Consider the following 19,709-nt stretch of genomic DNA (forward strand, 5'->3'; position numbering starts at 1 on the left):
GGTCCCTTTAAATACTTTGTCCCTTACCTGAGTCCCGCCCAGGGCAGGTAATGGCAAGTTCCGCCCACCTGCCAGAAACCGGGATCAGGCCTGGTTACCGGGAGTGGGGCGCCCCTCCTCCTTATCCCCTCCCCTCTTCCCTGTCCCCCTTCACAGTTGGCTGTAGCTGGCCAAGGAGTTCTCGATTAAAGAGGAAGGGGCAGTGCTCACATTTCTGGGCAGGTAAGTGAATGTCCCTGGAGGAAGAGCCTGGCTTGGGGACCCAGGCATCCTGGCTCCCCGCCCCTCCGAGACCCAGAAGTTTGGGGCTCCTAGGCCCAGGAGTCCAGGGCCCCTGCCCACTTAGGTCCCTAGACTCAATAATATAACTAATCCCCTGCCTCTGCCTCTCTCGTAATCTTTGTTGTCTGTGGGTGGATGTGACAATGAGCACAGAAAGAGGCACAAGTGGAAATTACCAGGAAGGGAAGACTCCAGATCACCAGTGGACATGTTTATAAGCATCTGTGTCAGGTGCTGTAGACACAGTGGGGAAAGAAAGATAAGCTGCCTGCTCCTTGCTTTCTTCTCTGGCGGACACTGCCTTCACTGAAATCCTGGCTCTCACACTTGCACACTGTGTGACCTTCGGCAAGCTATATTACCTCTCTGTGCCTCAGTTTCCTGTTGTCTATACTGGGGATAATAATAGGACTCCTGGTCGGGCGCAGTGGCTCACACCTGTAATCCCAGCACTTTGGGAGGCCGAGGCAGGTGGATCACTTGAGGTCAGGAGTTTGAGACCAGCCTGGCCAACATGGTGAAACCCCATCTCTACTAAAAATACAAAAAATTAGCCAGGCGTGGTGGTGCGCACCTGTAATCTCAACTACCTGGGAGGCTGAGTCAGGAGAATCGCTTGAACCCAGGAGGCAGAGGTCACAGTGAGCTGAGATAGCGCCACTGCACTCCAGCCTGGGTGACAGAGCGAGACTCTGTCTAAAAAAAAAAAACAAAAACAAAAACAAAAAAAAAACTCCTGTGAAAAGTTTTGTTTTGTTTTGTTTTTGACATGGAATCTCGCTCTGTCACCCAGGCTGGAGTGCAGTGGCACACTCTCGGCTCACTGCAACCTCTGCCTCCCCTTTCAAGTGATTATTCTGGCTCAGCCTCCCAAGTAGTTGGGATTACAGGCGCCCACAACCACGCTTGGCTAATTTTTGTATGACTCCTGTGAAAAGTAAAATGAGTTGAGGCCGGGCACAGTGGCTCACGCCTGTAATCCCAGCACTAGCACTTTGGGAGGCTGAGGCAGGCAGATCACTTGAGGTCAGGAGTTCAAGACCAGCCTGGCCAACATGGTGAAACCCCATCTCTACTAAAAATATGAAAATTCACTTTGGGAGGCTGAGGCGGGCGGATCACGAGGTCAGGAGATCGAGACCATCCTGACTAACACAGTGAAACCCCATCTCTACTAAAAATACAAAAAAATTAGCCGGGCATGGTGGCCGGCACCTGTAGTCCCAGCTACTCGGGAGGCTGAGGCAGGAGAATGGCATGAACCTGGGGGGTGGAGTGTGCAGTGAGCGGAGATCGCACCACTGCACTCTAGCCTGGGTGACAGAGCGAGACTCTGTCTCAAAAAAAAAAGATTAGCGGGTGTGGTGGCGCATGCCTGTAATCCCAGCTACTTGGTAGGCTGAGGCACGAGAATCGCTTGAACCCAGGACACAGAGGTTGCAGTTAGCTGAGACTGTGCCACTGCACTCCAGCCTGGCTGACAGAGCGAGACTCCATGTCAAAAAAAAAAAAAAGTAAAATGAGTTTATATAGGTAAACAGTATCTGGCACAGAATACAGGCTGTGTAAGTGGCTGCTATTATTGCCATTCGTGGACCACAGAGGCCAGTCAGAGAGGCACTGCCTCATTACCCAGGGACTAAGGCCCTTGTCAGCTGTAACAAACCTGGTTCTAGGCGTCTGGAAAATATGAGGGGCCACCCCTCTCTGCTGCTGCTATACATGGCATTAACCACCTGCCTGGATACTTCACCCAGTGGGGAGACAGACCAAGGTGAGTGTTTGGGGGAAGTGGTATCCAGACACTTGGCGTTGGCCTCCCCCTGACTCAGGAATGTCTCTAGTCCCTCCTCTTCCAGGAGTCCAGGACCCAGCCCCTTCCTCCTTCAGACCCAGGAGTCTGGATTCCCAGCCCCTGCTCCTTCCTCCAGGACCCCACTGCTTTCCATCCCCCTATGACTCCAGCCCTAGGGACCCTCCATTTTTCTGTCCCTCATGTCTTTGGGTCCAGAAGTCTTCCTGGGTCCCCCAGAGGCCCAGAGCTTCCTGAGTAGCCATACCCGGATTCCAAGAGCCAACCACTGGGACCTGGAGCTGCTCACACCAGGGAACCTGGAACGGGAGTGTCTGGAAGAGAGGTGTTCCTGGGAAGAGGCCAGGGAGTATTTTGAGGACAACACTCTCACGGTGAGGGCCTCGAGACCCTGGAGTTTCGGGCCCTCTCTCTTCTCTATACCTGTGGGGAGGTTGCAGGGGTAGGTTCTGGCCTTCAGCTCCCTCCTCCTTGGTGTCTCAGAAATCAGGATGGGCTAGTTTGGGGGTGTGAACCTCCCAGCTGAATTCCTGCTTTTTCCCCTTCTTTTCCACTCCTTCCCCCTCAAGGAGCGTTTTTGGGAGAGCTACATCTACAATGGCAAAGGAGGTGAGTGAGGGGCTGAAGCCATCTTGTTCTGTGCAGCTAAGGTAGTCCCTTCCCAGGGAGGCCAAACCAACGTCCTCCACCCCAAATTAGGTACAAGAATCGTCTGCCCCCCAATTCTGTGCTCTCTGAAGCTGGCTGCTAAAGGAGTTCCCTCCCTTAAGACCCCAGCTTGCCTGAGGAGCCCCCCACACCTTATTTTATTTTTAAATATTTATTTTTGCTTTTTTTTTTTTTTTTGAGACAGAGTCTCGCTCTGTTGCCCAGGCCGGAGTGCAATGGTGCGATCTCGGCTCACTGCAAGCTCCGCCTCCCGGGTTCACGCCATTCTCCTGCCTCAGCCTCCCGAGTAGCTGGGACTACAGGCACCCACCACCACACCCGGCTAATTTTTTGTATTTTTAGTAGAGACGGGGTTTCACCGTGTTAGCCAGGATGGTGTTGATCTCCTGGCATCGTGATCTGCCCGCCTCGGCCTCCCAAAGTGCTGGGATTACAGGCGTGAGCCACCGCGCCAGGCCTTTAATTATTTATTTTTGAGACAGGGTCTCGCTGTGTCACCCAGGCTGGAGTGCTGTGGTACAATCTTGGCTCACTGCAGCCTCAACCTCCCGGGCTCAAGCGATCTTCCCACCTCAGCCTCCTGAGTAATTGGGACTCCAGGCACACACTACCATGGTAATTTTTGTAGTTTTTGTACAGACGGGGTCTCACTATGTGGCCCAGGCTGGTCTTGAATGCCTGGCCTCAAGCAATCCTTCTGCTTCACTGTCCCAGACTGCTGAGATTATAGGTGCCAGGCCCCACCACATATTACTGGACGCAGGTCCTGTGTCCCTAGGAAGGGAAAAGTGTCAGTGGAGGGAAAGGTTAGAGCTGTGGGGACCGTCAGGCCTTAGGCTCAGAGGGGCAGGCCCACCTGAACCCTTCCCTGGTGTCCAGAGTAAGTGAAAAGACGAGCCCCTCCGGCAGCTTGATTGCTGGGGACACAGCCCTCTAGCAACACGACCAAGGGAGGAAGCCTGCCCATCCTCACCTGCCCATTTTGCCCCCAAGAACCCCTTCTCTGAGGGGTTGCCATCTTGTTCCCATCTTGTTGCCAGCCTTGTTGCTAAGGGGGGCTGCTCCTTAGCAACGGGGCCTGGCCAGGCCAGACCAGACGAAGAAGCCTGAAGCAGTACCTGGCTGATTTCCCCTCCCCCACAGCCCCATCCCAGCAGCTGCCTGGTTGCTAAGGAGGCCTTCTCCCTAGCAACCACACCTAGCCAGGCTCCAGGACCCAAGGCCTTCTGCCCACTGGAGGACCACCCTCCGGGCCTCCGATGCCCCACCCCCTTGTGGCCCGGTTGCTAGGGGTAGCTGCACCTTAGCAACAGGCCCTAGGTCTGGGCTGGAGTCTCACATTGGAGCCTGGTTGCTAGGGGAGATAACTCTTTCCTGACAGGCCTAGCGAGGCGTAGTGGCTCCTTGAATCTACCTGAAGGTGCCCAAATCAGGAGGACCTGCCTTCTGAAGCTGCACTTGCGCCTTTTGCTAAAGGGGCTCAAAAGTCTGGGGGTTTACTGTGGTCAGATGTGGTGGCTATGCCTGTAATCTCAGCACTTTGGGAGGCCAAGGCAGGCGGATCACCTGAGGTTCAGGAGTTCGAGATCAGCCTGGCCAACATGGTGAAACCCCATCTCTACTAAAAATACAAAAATTAGCCAGGTGTGGTGATGTGTGCCTGTAATTCCAGCTACTCAGGAGGCTGAGGCACAAGAATCGCTGCAGCTGGGAGGCAGAGGTTGCAGTGAGCAGAGATCGCACCATTGCACTCCAGCCTGGGAGATGTCTCAAAAACAAACAAATGGCTGGGCGCGGTGGCTCACACCTGTAATCCAAGCACTTTGGGAGGCCGAGGCGAGCAGATCACCTGAGTTCAGGAGTTTGAGACCAGTCTGGTCAACATGGTGAAACCCCATCTCTACTAAAGATACAGAAATTAGCTGGGCATGGTGGCACGTGGCTGTAATCCCAGCTATTGGGGAGGCTGAGGCAGGAGAATCGTTTGAACCCAGGAGCTGGAGGTTGCAGTGAGCCAAGATCACACCACTGCTCTCCAGCCTGGGCAACAGAGTGTCTCCAAAAAAAAAAAACAAAAAAAAAACAAGGAAATGGGGTCATTGTGTCACCCAAGCTGGAGTGCAGTGGCACGATCACGACTCACTGCAGCCTCGACCTCCTAGGCTCAAGCGATCCTCCCACCTAAGCCTCCTGAGTAGCTGGGATTACAGGCATGCACCACCACGCCCAGATACTTAAAATTTTTTTTGTAGAGATGGGGGTCTCACTGTGCTGTGTTGTCTACGCTGCTCTCGACCTCCTAGGCTCCAGTGATCCTCCTGCCTTGGCCTTCAAAGTGCTGGAATTACAAGTGTGAGCCACCAAGCCCGGCCATTTTTTTTTTTTTTTAGAGACAGGGTCCAGTCACCCAGGCTGGAGTATAGTGGAGTGATCCTGGCTCACTGTAGCCTTGACCTCCTTGGGTCAAGTGACTCTTCTTCCTCAGCCTCCCAAGTAGCTGGGACTACAGGTACCTGTAGCACCACACCCAGCTATTAAAAACATTTTTTTCCAGCTGGGTGAGGTGGCTCATGCCTGTAATCCCAGCACTTTGGGAGGCCAAGGCAGGTGGATCACGAGGTCAAGAGATCGAGACCATCCTGGCCAACATAGTGAAACCCCGTCTCTACTAAAAATATAAAAATTAGCTGGATGTGGTGGTGCACACCTGTAGTCCCAGCTACTTGGGAGGCTGAGGCAGGAGAATTGCTTGAACCTGGGAGGCGGAGGTTGCAGTGAGCCGAGATTGCGCCACTGCACGCCAGCCTGGCGACAGAGCAAGACTCCGTCTCAAAACAAAACAAAAAACCAACATTTTTTCCCCAGGCTCAGTGGTGGCTCATGCCTGTAATCCCAGAACTTTGGGAGGTAGAGATTGGTGGATTGCTTGAGCCTAGGAGTTTGAGGCCAACCTGGGCAAAAAATACAAAAAATTACAAAAACACAAAAATTAGCCAGGCATGGTGGCACACACCTGTGGTCCCAGCTACTCAGGAGGCAGAGGTGGGAGGATCGCCTGAACCCTGGAGACCAAGTGTCAGTAAGCCGCGATTATGCTACTGCACTCCATACAGAGTCAGACCCTGTCTCAAAAAAAACAAAATTTCTTTTTTTTTTTTGGTAGAGCCTCCCTATGTTGCCCAGGCTGGGCTCAAGTGATCTTCCTGCCTTAGCCTCCCAAAGTTCTGAAATTACAGGTGTGAGCCACTGTGCCTAGCTACAATGAATAATTTTAAAAGCGTATTCCAAGTAGTACATGTGACATCCTTTTTTTTTTTTTTTTTTGAGGGGGACAGAGTCTCTCTCTGTCATCCAGCCTGGAGGGCAGTGAGTGGCACAATCTCCCTGGCTCAAGCGATCCTCCTGCCTCATCTTTCCGAGTAGCTGGGACTACAGGCAAGAACCACCAAGCCTGGTTATTTTATTTATTTATTTTTTTTTGAGACAGAGTTTCGCTCTTGTTGCCCAGGCTGGAGTGCAATAGCGCAATCTCGGCTCACTAAAACATCCGCCTCCTGGGTTCAAGTCATTCGCCTGCCTCAGCCTCCCAAGTAGCTGGAAATATAGGCATGCGCCACCATGCCTGGCTAATTTTGTATTTTTAGTAGAGACAGGGTTTCTCCATGTTGGCCAGGCTGGTCTCGAACTCCTGACCTCAGGTGACCCACCCACCTCGGCCTCCCAAAGTGCTGGGATTACAGGCGTGAGCCACCACGCCTGGCTAATTTTGTAATTTTTGTAGAGATGGGGTTTCACCACATTGGCCGGGCTGGTCTCAAACTCCTGACCTCAAGTGATCTGCCTGCCTCAGCCTCCCAATGTTCTGGGATTATAGGCATGAGCTACCACACCTGGCCAGGACATAGTTTTGTTTTTTTGGTTTTTTTTTTTTTTTTTTAATTTTGAGATGAAGTCTCACTCTTGTTGCCCTGGCTGGAGAGCAATGGCTCAATCTCGGCTCACGAAAACATCCACCTCCTGAGTTCAAGCGATTCTCCTGTGTCAGCCTCCCAGATAACTGGGATTACAGGCATATACCACCATGCCTGGCTAATTTTTTTGTATTTTTAGTAGAGACAGGGTTTCACCATGTTGGCCAGGCTGGTCTTGAGCTCCTGACCTCAAACGATCCACCTGCCTCGGCCTCCCAAGTGCTGGGATTACACGCATGAGCCACTGCATCCAGCCTAATCTCATTAGGTTTTTACAGTGGGGTAGGGGTTATGGTTCCCATTTTACAGAACTGGCAGTGGAGGGTCAGAGAAAGGAATGAGGTGAATTTCCTGAGGTCACAGGGCTAGGAAGGGACCCCAGCTCTGCCTGCTTCCGGGTCCATTCTCTTCCCTCAGTGGGAAGGAATTTTGATGTTGGGGTGGGTGGCAGTCCCCGAGACAGTGTCTCCCCTTCCCTACTTTCCTGCAGGGCGTGGACGAGTGGATGTGGCTGGCCTGGCTGTGGGGCTGACATGTGGCATCCTGCTCATTGTCCTGGCCGGCCTGGGAGCCTTTTGGTATCTGCGCTGGCGACGGCACCGAGGCCAGCAGCCCTGTCCCCAAGAGTAAGGGGGCTTCAGCGAGGAGGGGGTGGTGGTGGAGAGCAGGGGAGGGAGGAAGCATTGACCTAAAGGGATGTGCTAAGGATTGGGGGCAGGCGGGCACTGATGAAAGACCTAAGGACACAGTCATTTGGAGAGTGAGTCTGTGAGCTGGCTTGTGTCTGGTTTTGGCGACTGTCGCTCTGTCTGGATCCTCAGTACCTGGCCCGCAGTAGGAGCTCTGACCACTTTTGCTGCCAGCCTGTCTTTGCGGTACTGAGATTACCAGTATCCGTGGGATTACCACTCTGGATATTGTATCTGGTGAGGCTGCGACGGTGCAGCCTGTGGTGTCTTGGTGTCTGTGGTATGTCAGTTTCAGTGGTGACAGGTGCAGCACCTGAGTGGGTGTGGGAAATTGGTGAGGAGTGCGTCTGTGTTGTGTTCCTGTCTATATGGATGGGCTGAGTTCTGTCTGTTTGGTGTGTGTTGGCCTGCCTCTCTGCAGGGCTGTCTTATTTATTTATTTATTTTTTTTGAGATGGAGTTTCACTCTCATTGCCCAGGCTGGAGTGCAATGGCATGATCTTGGCTCACTGCAACCTCTGCCTCCCGGGTTCAAGTGATTCTCCTGCCTCAGCCTCCAGTGTAGCTGGGATTATAGGCGCACTCCACCACGCCCAGCTAATTTTGTATTTTTAGTAGAGATGGGTTTCTCTATGTTGGTCAGGCTGGTTTTGAACTCCTGACCTCAGGTGATCTGCCCGCCTTGGCCTCCCAAAGTGCTGGGATTACAGGTGTGAGCCACCACGCCTGGCCCTTTTTTTTTTTTTTTTTAAAAAAAAAAAAAAAAAAAAGACAAAGTCTCACTCTGTTGCCCAGGCTGGAGTGCAGTGGCCGGTTCACAGTTCACTGCAGCCTCAATTTCCTGGGCTCAAGAAATCCTCCCACCTCAGCCTCCTGAGGAACTAGAGCTACAGGTGTGCGCCATGCACCCGGCAGGGCTGTCTTTTTCTCTATTGCTCTGCCTGTATCTGGTGCACATGAGTGTGTCTGAATAAGAGTGTGTCTCTGTGGTTGCTGATTTCTGTGTCTGCCTGTCTGTGTGCAGCTGCCTGTCATTTGAGGCGCTTTTCTGTGTGTAAGGCTAGGCTGAAGGTGACCCTCCTTTTCTGAAGTCCACCTCCCTTCCAGCTCTGTCCCAGTGTCACCCTGAGTCTCCGTCTCCTAGATCCCCTCTCTTCCTCCCTAGTCTAGGTATCCTGTAAGTTGCCTCTGCTAACTGTACCTTTGCTGTCCCCAGGGCCGGGCTTATTAGCCCTCTGAGTCCTTTGAACCCTCTGGGCCCACCGACGCCCCTGCTTCCACCCCCACCCCCACCCCCAGGCCTCCCCACCTATGAGCAGGCGCTGGCAGCCTCTGGGGTACACGACGCACCTCCACCCCCCTACACCAGGTATGGGGCGTGGCTTCTGCCCGGGGGCGGGGCGCAGAGGGGTGGGCACGTTGGAGGAGGAACCTGGGCTCAGGGGCGGGACTTGGAATTTGGGCCTTCTTACCTAGGGCGGGGCTTGGAGTGCGGGGGCGGGGCCCCATGCAATGGTCTAGGGGCGGGGCCCAGCGTTGTATGTGTGGAGCCGTATAGGAGGGTGGGGCCTGTGCCCAGAGGGTCCTGGATTGGCTGAGACGCCAAGGGCGGTCGGAGTGGTCCTGGTTGAGGGGGGGAGAAAAACAGCCAGATCTTTGACTCCCTAGTGTGCCTTTCCTCTTGCAGCCTCAGGAGGCCTCACTGAAGAGTTGCTTTCGAGACCCGGCTCTCCGAACCGTGCCCCTGATTCATACCGGATTCCGGAAGCCCCTAGGCCTCATAGACGCCGAAGCTGGACTTGGAGTGGGGAATGGTGGGAGTACGGGTCATCCGGCCCGAGGCCTGCCCTGGCACACGCGTTTCCGCCGCGTATGGATATACACATGTTTTCGGCAACGTGTTCCCGTGTCCTGGCCCCTCACGGGCCCCCACACTCTCCTGACCGTGAGGGCACTGGCCAGTTCCGCCCCCGTGGTAGGCAGACGCGCGGGGAAATTCGGACCCAGGAGCCCAGCCCCGGCTGTGCCATCTTGTGTATGGGCAGATATGACCTGACAGCCCCCTCCAGTGCCACAGGGTACGCACACACAGAGCCCCGCCTGTGCACACGCGTGTCTTCGTGCACTCCCCGTGCGGTACAGGGGCACTTCGTAACCCAGGGAAAGGGCGGGGGGCATATTTGCAAGCGCGCTCGGTGCGGGCAGGCTCGCATTGCACCCAGGGAGCTGGAGTTGAGCTGTTCCCCTAAATAAAAACCCTTCGGAAAGGAGACCAAAAAAAGCAGAAATAATGCAAAAAATAATAATGAAATGAACTGCGATCCCGGGCGCATCGGAACTGGTTTTCTGTGCAAACGCGCCCTACACCCCCAGGCCCTGCTCGCGCTCAGTCTCTCTCTCACTCTCTCTCTTTTTTTTTTTTTTTTTGCATTTGCACGGGATTGTGGGAGGAAGCGGAGCGCAGCCAGACACCCCGCCGCCCGCCCCCCCTTCCCCTCCCCCCTCCCCCAGCCGCCTTGTGCAAAGATGGCTGCACCGTGAGCGCAGAGGAGGAGGAGGCGGCGGCGGCGGCGGCGAGAGAGCGAGCACCCAGCGCCTGCACCCACCCCGGGGCCGCCCGGGACGCCCCCTCCCGAGCGCGCGCCCCCCCTTTTCTCTCGCAAGCGCCGGGGCAAAGGCGGAGACAGCGGGGTCCCTCCTCCCCCCTTTCCCTCCTCTAGGGGGAACCCCCCTTCCCCCTTCCTTGGCTCAGCGACTGCACCCCCTCCCTTGCCCGCCCCTCCGCCCCTGCCCCCTCCCTCCCCCGCCCGGGGCCTTCCCGGGCCTTCGGCGGCTGCAAAGAAAAAAAGAGAGAGAAAAGGGGGGAAAAAAAAGCAGCAGCGGAGGGAGCGGCGGCGGAGGAGAGCGCGCGCGCGCCCCCTCCCTCCCTCCCTCCCCCTCCCCCTCCCCCCAATTTCCACCGCGGCCAATTCATGGACAGGAACTACCCCAGCGCCGGCTTCGGGGACCCGCTCGGCGCCGGGGCGGGATGGAGTTACGAGAGGTCAGCGAAAGCTAGGTAAGGAGCTGAGGGTGGCCTAGAGAAGGGGGCCAAGGGGTGGGAGCCCAGCCGGGCCGGGCCGGGCCGGGCCCGCCCGGCGACGCGTGCATCGCAAACTCCCCTCCGGCTTGCAAGGGAGCGGCCTTCCTCGGTTTGTAACAACGCCGCCGCCCCAGTTTGCAAATTGCAAACTCCGCCAAAGCCAGCTCCGGCATGCAAAGGGAGAATTGCAGCGGGAAAATGGGGGTGCAAAACAATTTCGGACGGGAAGGCCTTGGGAAGGTGGGAGGGACTGGCGAAGCAAGGCCTGGACTTCCCCCCATCCTTGGATTCCCGGCTTGGTGACCCCTCCCCCCGCGCCCCAGGCACTGCTCTTGCAAAGGTGGGAAGAAGAGAAGAATTAGAACGCAGATCTGGGGGGCGCGAACCCCCTCTCAGGTCCTATTGTTCCGGGACTGTGCGAGGCCGCGCCACTAGGCGCCCCCCCAAGAATTCCGCGCGCAGAGTGGGCACGGGGCCCCGCCCCCTTCCTAAGCTGGGGTTCTGTGTGTGTAAGGGAGGGGGTCAGGCGTCTGGGACACGCCCCCTTTAATGCCCCCACCCCCAAAGGCAGAGAATCCTAGTTGATCGCAAGGAGTGGAGCGTTTGCCCTCTTGAGTCTGGCCACGGACTGGGGCCGTTGCATGGGAAGAGTCGGATGTTTCCCGGGTGTGTGTTTGTGTGTCTGAGCGTGGGCCCTGTGCGTGCGTGGCTGACAGCGTGTTCACCTGTGAATCTGCCCCTTTCCTGTTGCTTATTGGTGTGGCGCCCTCACACTTCACCTATCCCCAGCACCTCCCCCCCAACACACCTGGATTTCCCAGCAGGGCATAACCCCAAGTGTGTCAGGATTTTCCGTGTGGGATTCCTCCGTCTGTATCTTTTCTTCCCCACGGGTGAGTTGGATACCCGTTTGCGCACACACCTGGCATTGCACGGGCCCATGCATTTGAACCTCAACCCCCGGGGATGGTCGGTGTTCTTGTTCACACTTGCACCTGGTACTTTCCCCAGGTCTTATTCCCTCTTCTCTCCACCCCCCAAACCGTTGCCGCTTGGGAACCGATCTTCCTCCTGCTCCCAACTTGTTCTGCACCACCCCATGAAGTTCAGGGCCTATGTGTTCCCGTGTGTCTACGGAAGAGGAGGCGTCCATGTGGACCTCTGGCGTTGGCCCCATAGCCTGTGTCGCCGGAACGGGGGCTGGGGGGGTTGGTGGGGTCGACGGGGGAGGGCTCTCATTTGCAAATCAAGACGCTTGCTCTGCCTTGGACCCTCTTCTGTGTGTTAGTCTCGTCTCTGAGCATGCCTGTTTGTAAACGTGAGACTATCCGGGCTCTCTTTATTCGGGCTCTGGAGTGGGGGCCATTTCTGTGGCTCTTTAGTTGGGCACCCCGATTCCCTTGTGTTCTCCCCTTTAGGGCCTACGGTTCCTTAGCTTAACACCCCCCCACCCCAGTCAGCTGGAAGGGTCCCCCCAACTCCCCGGGGGGTTTCCTGAGCTTCCTTCTCAGAAGGCAGCTTGGAAGAACCCCCTGACGTCTCCCCTTTCCCCGCAGCTTGGTTTATGGCAGCTCCAGGACCTCGCACCCCGAGACGGACATCTTACACCGCCAGGCCTACGCGGCCCCCCACCCACTGCAAAGCTATGCCACCAACCACCACCCGGCAGGTACGGCCCCCATCCCGCCCCGCTTTGGGCTGGCCCTCCCCCTCCCCCGAGGCAGCTGATTGGCTGTTGAAAGTTCCGCCCCTCCTAATTGGCCGTGGCCCGTGCCGTGGCCCGCCCCGTGCTGTGTCTCCTCTGATTGGTTGCCTTTGAGGCTGCTGGTCCCTGCTTCATTTCTCGCCGGATTCGTCCGCCCCTGCCTCGCCCCTCCCCTTTCGCTCCAATTGGCCCTGTTACCATCAGCCCCCAAATCCCACCTTCTCTTCCAGGCTTTTCCGCCTCTCCCCAACCCACCCCAATTCTTTCCCTCTGGGTTTGCCCTATTCTTTTGGCTCTTTGGAACTCTGAATTCTTTCTTCTTGATTCCCTTTCTTCCTGATTGGCTCTAATTCTCTGGCCCGCCCTGTTTTATCTTATTTTGCCCCATTGCCTTATTCTACCCCCCTTGCCTTTGCCTCCAAGGTTTCTGATTGGTTCCCTCTTCCTAGGGGTACTGGTAATGACATGATGCTGTCCAGTTTGACCCTTGACCCTCCTGATTGGCTCCTTCCCTTTTTCCCTCCCCATCTTTTTTTCTGAACCCTCCCACTTAGCTCAATCCTTTCTGACACGTTCTCTGGTCTTTCTTAGACTTCATTGTCCCATCCTTTCCTCTTCCTTGCTGGAAATATCCAAATTTGGTCTCCCTCCCAGCCTTACTGAGGACTCTGTTCTTTTGCCCCTGGCTCTTTCGCTTCTAGATTTTTCTACGCTTTTGTCTACCATTTCCTACCTGGGCCCCCTGTCCTTATGACTGGATTGCCCCTTGTCTTGCTTTACTGTCTCACCTTTCCCCCTTCCCTCCCCTCATTCGTGTCTCATTAGCTTGGTTCTATCCATCTTGTTTTTGAATTTGCCCTTTTCTCTCCCATCCCCTCCTTTTCCTGATCCAACTTGCTTTTGGCCTCTTCCCTTTCTCTCTTGACTGTATCCTACCCACCCCCACCTGGCTGACTATAACCCCTGTCCCCGGCCAGGCCTCTCTGGACTCTTCGACACTGGCCTCCACCACACGGGCTCAGCAGGGCCCGACGCCTCCGTCATGAACCTCATCTCGGCCCTGGAATCCCGGGGCCCCCAGCCTGGCCCCTCCGCCTCCTCTCTCCTCTCCCAGTTCCGCAGTCCTTCCTGGCAAACAGGTAAGCCCAGCGCCGGCCCTGCAGGGCCAGGGTGGGACTGGCTTGCTGTCCTCTCTGACCCGCGGTCTTCCTCATCTCCAGCCATGCACACGCCAGGCCCCACGGAGCTCTTCATCTCGGGTGCCCTGCCGGGTTCCAGTACCTTTCCGTCCTCATCTGCCCTGTCGGCTTACCAACACCCGGCTTCCTTCGGCAGCCGCCCCTTCCCAGTGCCCTCGTCCCTCAGCCTCCAGGACCCCCCATTCAGCCCTCCAGCTAACGGGCTCCTGTCCCCTCATGACGTGCTGCACCTGAAGCCCTCGCAGGCACCCACGGTGCCCTCTTCACTGGGCTTCGAGCGCCTGGCAGGGGGCGGTGTCTTGGGGCCAGCTGGTCTCGGTCCAGCCCAGACCCCCCCTTACCGCCCTGGCCCCCCAGACCCACCACCACCTCCTCGCCACCTCCCAACTCAGTTCAACCTGCTGGCTTCCTCTTCCGCTGCTGCCGCCGCTGCCGAGCAGTCCTCCCCACAGCTCTATAACTTCTCGGGTGCTGCCCCGGGCCCACCGCCGCCTGAGCGGGCCCTGCCACGCCAGGACACGGTCATCAAGCACTACCAGCGGCCAGCCAGTGCCCAGCCCCCACCACCCCCGCCACCAGCCCATGCGCTCCAGCACTATCTGAGCTGTGGAGGCAGCTACCCCTCCATGGGCCACCGGGCCAACCTGGCCTGCAGCCCCCTGGGTGGTGGGGAGCCCTCCCCGGGTGCTGGGGAGCCTAGCAAGGCTGGTCCCAGCGGAGCCACGGCGGGGGCATCTGGCCGGGCCACGGGCCCTGAGGCAGCAGGGGGCGGTGGGGCTGGGGGTGGTGGTGGAGGTTACCGCCCCATCATTCAGTCGCCTGGGTACAAGACGGGCAAAGGTGGTTATGGAGCAGCTGCCGGGGGTGCCACCAGGCCCCCCCCACCCCGTTCAACCGCCACCCCCAAATGTCAGAGCCTGGGTGGGCCAGCAGCCGCCTATGCCACTGGGAAGGCCTCTGGGGCTGGAGGGGCAGGGGGCCAGGCTTATTCCCCCGGTCAGCCTCAAGGGCTTCTGGGACCCCAGGCCTACGGGCAAGGGTTTGGAGGGGGGCAGGCACAGGACTTGAGCAAAGCCCCCAGCTACTCAGGGGGCCCCCCACAGCCCCCCAGCGGCCCCCCTCCTCCTGGCCTGGCCACATGTCAGAGCTACTCCCCGGACCAGCTGCAGGGGCAGCTGTATGGGGTGCAGGGCGAGCCATACCCAGGGCCAGCCGCCCACTCCCAGGGGCTGCCCACAGCCAGCCCCTCGCTCAGCTACAGTACCGGCCATTCCCCAGCGCTCTCGGGCCATGGGGGTGGCTGGGGACCCAGCTCCCTGGGAGGCGGCGGTGAGGCCAGCCCATCTCACATCATTCGTCCGCTCCAGTCACCGCCTGCCACCGGCCGCCCACCTGGAGTTGGCTCTCCAGGAGCCCCTGGCAAATACCTGAGCTCAGTCTTGGCCTCAGCGCCTTTCCTGGCACCTCCGGGAGCTGGCAGCTATGCAGCCGGAGCAGGTGGCTACAAGGGCAAGGGGGATGGCTCGGAGCTGCTGGCGGGCCCAGGTGGGCCTCCTGCGGAGCGCACAGAGGATGAGGAGTTCCTTATCCAGCACCTCTTGCAGGCGCCCAGCCCTCCTCGGACCTCAGGGGCGGACGGCTTGGTGGGCGAGGACGGGGCAGCAGATGCCTCTAAGGGACTTGGGGGGAGTGGCGGGGCCGGGGGACCGCCGGGTACACCCTACGAGTTGGCCAAGGAAGACCCCCAGAGGTACCACCTGCAGAGTGTCATCCGCACCAGTGCCAGCCTGGATGAAGGTGCCACTGCGGCACTGGAGCTGGGCCTGGGGAGGCTGAAGGAGAAGAAGAAAGGGCCAGAGCGGGGTGGCGAGACCCCCGAGGGGCTGGCCACCTCTGTTGTCCACTACGGGGCAGGCGCCAAGGAGCTGGGGGCCTTCTTGCAAAAGAGCCCTCCGCCCCCACCTCCCACGGCCCAGTCTACCCAGCCCACTCCCCATGGCCTCCTTCTGGAGGCCGGGGGCCCTGACCTCCCACTGGTGCTGCCTCCGCCTCCCCCCCAGCTGCTCCCCTCGGTCCTCAGCCATGCCCCCAGTCCCTCTCCCAGCGCCTCCAAAGTCGGCGTCCACCTCCTTGAGCCAGCCACCCGCGATGGGGCACCCCAGCCACCTCCACCGCCACCCCCGCCTCCACCACCCATGCCCCTGCAGCTCGAGGCCCACCTCCGCAGCCATGGCCTGGAGCCCGCGGCCCCCAGCCCCCGCCTGCGACCCGAGGAGAGCCTGGATCCGCCAGGCGCCATGCAGGAATTGCTCGGGGCTCTGGAGCCGCTGCCCCCGGCGCCTGGGGACACCGGCGTAGGCCCGCCAAACTCGGAGGGCAAGGATCCCGCAGGCGCCTACCGCAGCCCCAGCCCGCAAGGCACCAAGGCGCCGCGTTTCGTGCCGCTCACCTCCATCTGCTTCCCTGACTCCTTGCTCCAAGACGAGGAGCGCAGCTTCTTCCCCACCATGGAGGAGATGTTCGGTGGAGGGGCCGCGGACGACTACGGCAAGGCCGGGCCACCTGAGGACGAGGGGGACCCCAAGGCTGGCGCTGGGCCACCCCCCGGCCCCCCTGCTTATGATCCCTATGGGCCCTACTGTCCTGGCCGGGCGTCGGGAGCCGGGCCCGAGACACCGGGCCTGGGCCTGGACCCGAACAAACCGCCTGAACTGCCCTCCACGGTCAACGCTGAGCCGCTGGGCCTGATCCAGAGTGGCCCCCACCAGGCGGCGCCACCACCCCCGCCTCCGCCACCGCCGCCTCCCGCGCCGGCCTCCGAACCCAAGGGTGGCCTCACCTCGCCCATCTTCTGCTCTACCAAGCCAAAGAAGCTGCTCAAGACATCCTCCTTCCACCTGCTGCGGCGCCGCGACCCACCCTTCCAGACCCCCAAGAAGCTGTACGCCCAGGAGTACGAGTTCGAGGCGGACGAGGACAAGGCCGATGTTCCCGCCGACATCCGCCTCAACCCCCGGCGCTTGCCTGACCTGGTCTCCAGCTGCCGCTCCCGTCCGGCCCTCTCGCCACTGGGGGACATCGACTTCTGCCCACCCAACCCAGGACCCGATGGCCCCCGGCGCCGTGGCCGCAAGCCCACGAAGGCGAAACGTGATGGGCCACCCCGGCCACGGGGGAGGCCCCGGATCCGCCCGCTGGAGGTCCCGACCACTGCGGGGCCCGCCTCGGCCTCCACGCCCACCGATGGCACCAAGAAACCCCGGGGCCGGGGCCGAGGCCGGGGTCGAAAGGCTGAGGAGGCAGGGGGCACCCGGTTGGAGCCCCTGAAGCCACTTAAGGTGAGGGGGATGGGGTCTTGTAGGGGATAGGGGAGGAGGAGCTGTGTCCGATGTTTGAGTCTTTTTTTTTTTTTTTTTTGAGACAGAGTCTCGCTCTGTCGTCCAGGCTGGAGTGCAGTGGCACAATCTCGGCTCACTGCAAGCTCCGCCTCCCGGGTTCACGCCATTCTCCTGCCTCAGCCTCCCGAGTAGCTGGGACTGCAGTTGCCCGCCACCACGCCCGGCTAGTTTTTTGTATTTTTAGTAGAGACGGGGTTTCACCGTATTAGTCAGGATGGTCTCGATCTCCTGGCCTCGTGATCCACCCGCCTCGGCCTCCCAAAGTGCTGGGATTACAGACCTGAGCCACCGCGCCCGGCCTCCCGATGTTTTGAGTCTTAAAGGACGGGTTTATGGCCGCACCTTGGCATTTTTGGGGCAGGGGGATAATAAGGTTTACATTCCTAAAATCTGTGAGGAAGTTAGCGTGAGGAATTTCAGGGTCCCACTGACAGAAAGACCTAAGAATTGAAATTCTGAATCTAGGCTGGGCAGTGTGGTTCATGCCTGTAATCCCAGCGCTTTGGGAGACTGAGGCGGGAGGATCTCTTGAACCCAGATGTTCGAGACCAGCCTGGTCAGCGTAGTGAGACCCTGGTCTCTATTAAAAACACAAAAATTTAGCCAGGTGTGGCTGCGTGTACCTATAGTCCCAGCTACTCAAGAGGCTGAGGTGGGAGGATCTCTTGAGCCCAGGAGTTCAAGGCTGCAGTGAGCTATGATTGCATCACTGTGGCCTGGGCCACAGAGTGAGACCCTGTCTCAAGAGATAAAGGAAATTCTGGGTTTAGGGAGAGAGGCAGGAGGTTGGAGCTTACGCTGGTTTGAAACTCCTGACCTCAAGTGATCTGCCTGCCTCAGCCTCCCAAGGTGCTGGGATTACAGGCACGAGCCACCTCACCCGGTCTGCTTGCTTTTAGTTTCTATATCCCAAAGGATGGGCATTCAGGGATCCTACATTCCTGGGTCTCATGGGAAGCGGGTCTAGGGACCTGAACTGGGCTGTAAGTGAAGAGCTCAGTGAGTCCAAGTTCCTGGTCTTCTGAGGGAGGAACTCCAGTCTTGTCCTCCTAGAATCTAAGACAAGGGGTCTGCAGGTTTGAATTCTATAAATTCACAGGCTGAGCACCTGTAAATTTGGATTTTTGGGGGCTGAGGGAGGATGGGACTGGGGGCCCAGGCTACTGGGCCCTCACGGCCCGCCACTCCCATGTCTAGATCAAGCTGTCTGTGCCCAAGGCTGGCGAGGGTCTGGGAACCTCATCGGGTGATGCCGTATCAGGCAGTGACCACAACAGCCTGGACTCGAGCCTGACTCGGGAGAAGATCGAGGCCAAGATCAAGGAGGTGGAGGAGAAGCAGCCGGAGATGAAGTCGGGTTTCATGGCCTCCTTCTTGGACTTCCTCAAGTCAGGCAAGCGCCACCCACCACTCTACCAGGCGGGCCTGACGCCTCCGCTCAGCCCTCCCAAGAGTGTGCCACCCTCTGTGCCAGCCCGAGGCCTGCAGCCCCAGCCCCCTGCCACCCCTGCTGTGCCACATCCCCCACCTTCCGGAGCCTTTGGGCTTGGGGGCGCCCTGGAGGCTGCAGAGAGTGAGGGTCTGGGGCTCGGCTGCCCTTCACCCTGCAAGCGGCTGGATGAGGAGCTGAAGCGGAACCTCGAGACGCTGCCCTCCTTCTCCTCGGACGAGGAAGACTCTGTCGCCAAGAACCGAGACCTGCAGGAGAGCATCTCCTCCGCCATCTCTGCCCTCGATGACCCACCCCTTGCTGGGCCAAAAGACACTTCCACCCCAGATGGGCCGCCCTTGGCCCCCGCGGCTGCAGTTCCAGGGCCACCCCCTCTTCCGGGGCTCCCCAGTGCCAACAGCAATGGCACTCCCGGTGAGCTCTGGGCAGGTGGTCTGGGAGTAGAGCTGAAAGGTTATTATGATCACTAGATAACAGTTGTGCAGGTTACGCACTGTTTAAGAGACACCATTCACATACATGGTGTAAGCTTGCGTGTTTATGAAGGGACTTTCCTGATTACACAAGCATTTTGAGGAAGGTCTATCTTTTCCTAATTCACCCAGAGGTGCTAAGTGGACTAGGAGGGGCCCCAAGGCAGACACTGGAGAATGCAGGGAGACAGGGCAGGTGATAAGTTACAGGGACAGGACAGGGGCTACTCAGGTTCTGAATGGTGGGAGGTGTGGGGACTGAGGAGGGCTCTGAGTCAGCTGTGTGTGAAGGTACAGAAAGATGTCTGGGGGCAGAGAAAGACTTGGGGAGGGTGATGGTCTTGGGGGTGGGCGGTGGAAGGGAAGGCTAGGGGCATAGGAAGGGTTTAGGTTGTGCTCTGGTTTTGGACACAGTTTAAGGAGTGTAATGGCAGAAACAGAGGCATTGGGAAATGAGAGGTGGGAGCTTACAGGAGGGCATAGAGGGGAGTGTTAAAAAAAAAAAAAAGCCATGACAGGCCGGGCATGGTGGACCACACCTGTAATCCTAGCACACTTTGGGAGGCTGAGACAGGAGGATCGCTTGAGCCCAGGAGGTTGAGGCTGCAGTGAGCCATGATTGAGCCACTGTACTCCAGCCTGGGTGACAGAGCAAGACCCTGTCTTAAACAAAACACCCCAAAAACAAAACAAAAAGACCCTATAACGTTCTTTTTTTTTTTTTTTCTTGAGACAGAGTCTCTCTCTCACCCAGGCTGGAGTGTGGAGTGCAGTGGTGCGATCTTGGCGCACCGCAGCCTCTGCCTTCCGCTCACTGCAACCTCTGCCTTCCAGGTTCAAGTGATTCTTCTGCCTCAGCCTGCCGAGTAGCTGGGACTACAGGCGCGCACCACCATGCCCAGCTAATTTTTGTATTTTTAGTAGAGACGGGGTTTCACCATGTTGGCCAGACTGGTCTCGAACTCCTGACCTCAAGTG

The 19,709-nt window shown here is 58.2% G+C and overlaps 2 protein-coding genes across 2 annotated transcripts in view; both read left to right on the forward strand.

Annotated features, from left to right (window-relative positions):
- The first annotated feature begins 114 nt into the window (after nt 1-114).
- Nucleotides 115-9,245, forward strand: PRRG2 (proline rich and Gla domain 2). Its single transcript, XM_003814336.5, has 7 exons — nt 115-222; nt 1,959-2,056; nt 2,294-2,469; nt 2,665-2,704; nt 7,226-7,361; nt 8,641-8,793; nt 9,112-9,245. Exons 2-7 carry the CDS (start codon nt 1,972-1,974, stop codon nt 9,128-9,130), a joined length of 609 nt encoding a protein of 202 aa, XP_003814384.1. The 5' UTR covers nt 115-222; nt 1,959-1,971; the 3' UTR covers nt 9,131-9,245.
- PRR12 (proline rich 12) overlaps nt 9,092-19,709 on the forward strand; it is a 35,835-nt gene continuing 25,217 nt past the window's right edge. Inside the window, exons 1-5 of the mRNA XM_034946289.4 lie at nt 9,092-10,482; nt 12,063-12,175; nt 13,189-13,350; nt 13,432-16,748; nt 18,006-18,672. Coding sequence (XP_034802180.2) covers nt 10,397-10,482; nt 12,063-12,175; nt 13,189-13,350; nt 13,432-16,748; nt 18,006-18,672 — 4,345 coding nt within the window. The 5' untranslated portion in view covers nt 9,092-10,396. The remainder of the gene's footprint in view (nt 10,483-12,062; nt 12,176-13,188; nt 13,351-13,431; nt 16,749-18,005; nt 18,673-19,709) is intronic.

Source organism: Pan paniscus, chromosome 20, assembly GCF_029289425.2.
Source record: "Pan paniscus chromosome 20, NHGRI_mPanPan1-v2.0_pri, whole genome shotgun sequence".
NCBI lineage: Eukaryota > Metazoa > Chordata > Mammalia > Primates > Hominidae > Pan > Pan paniscus.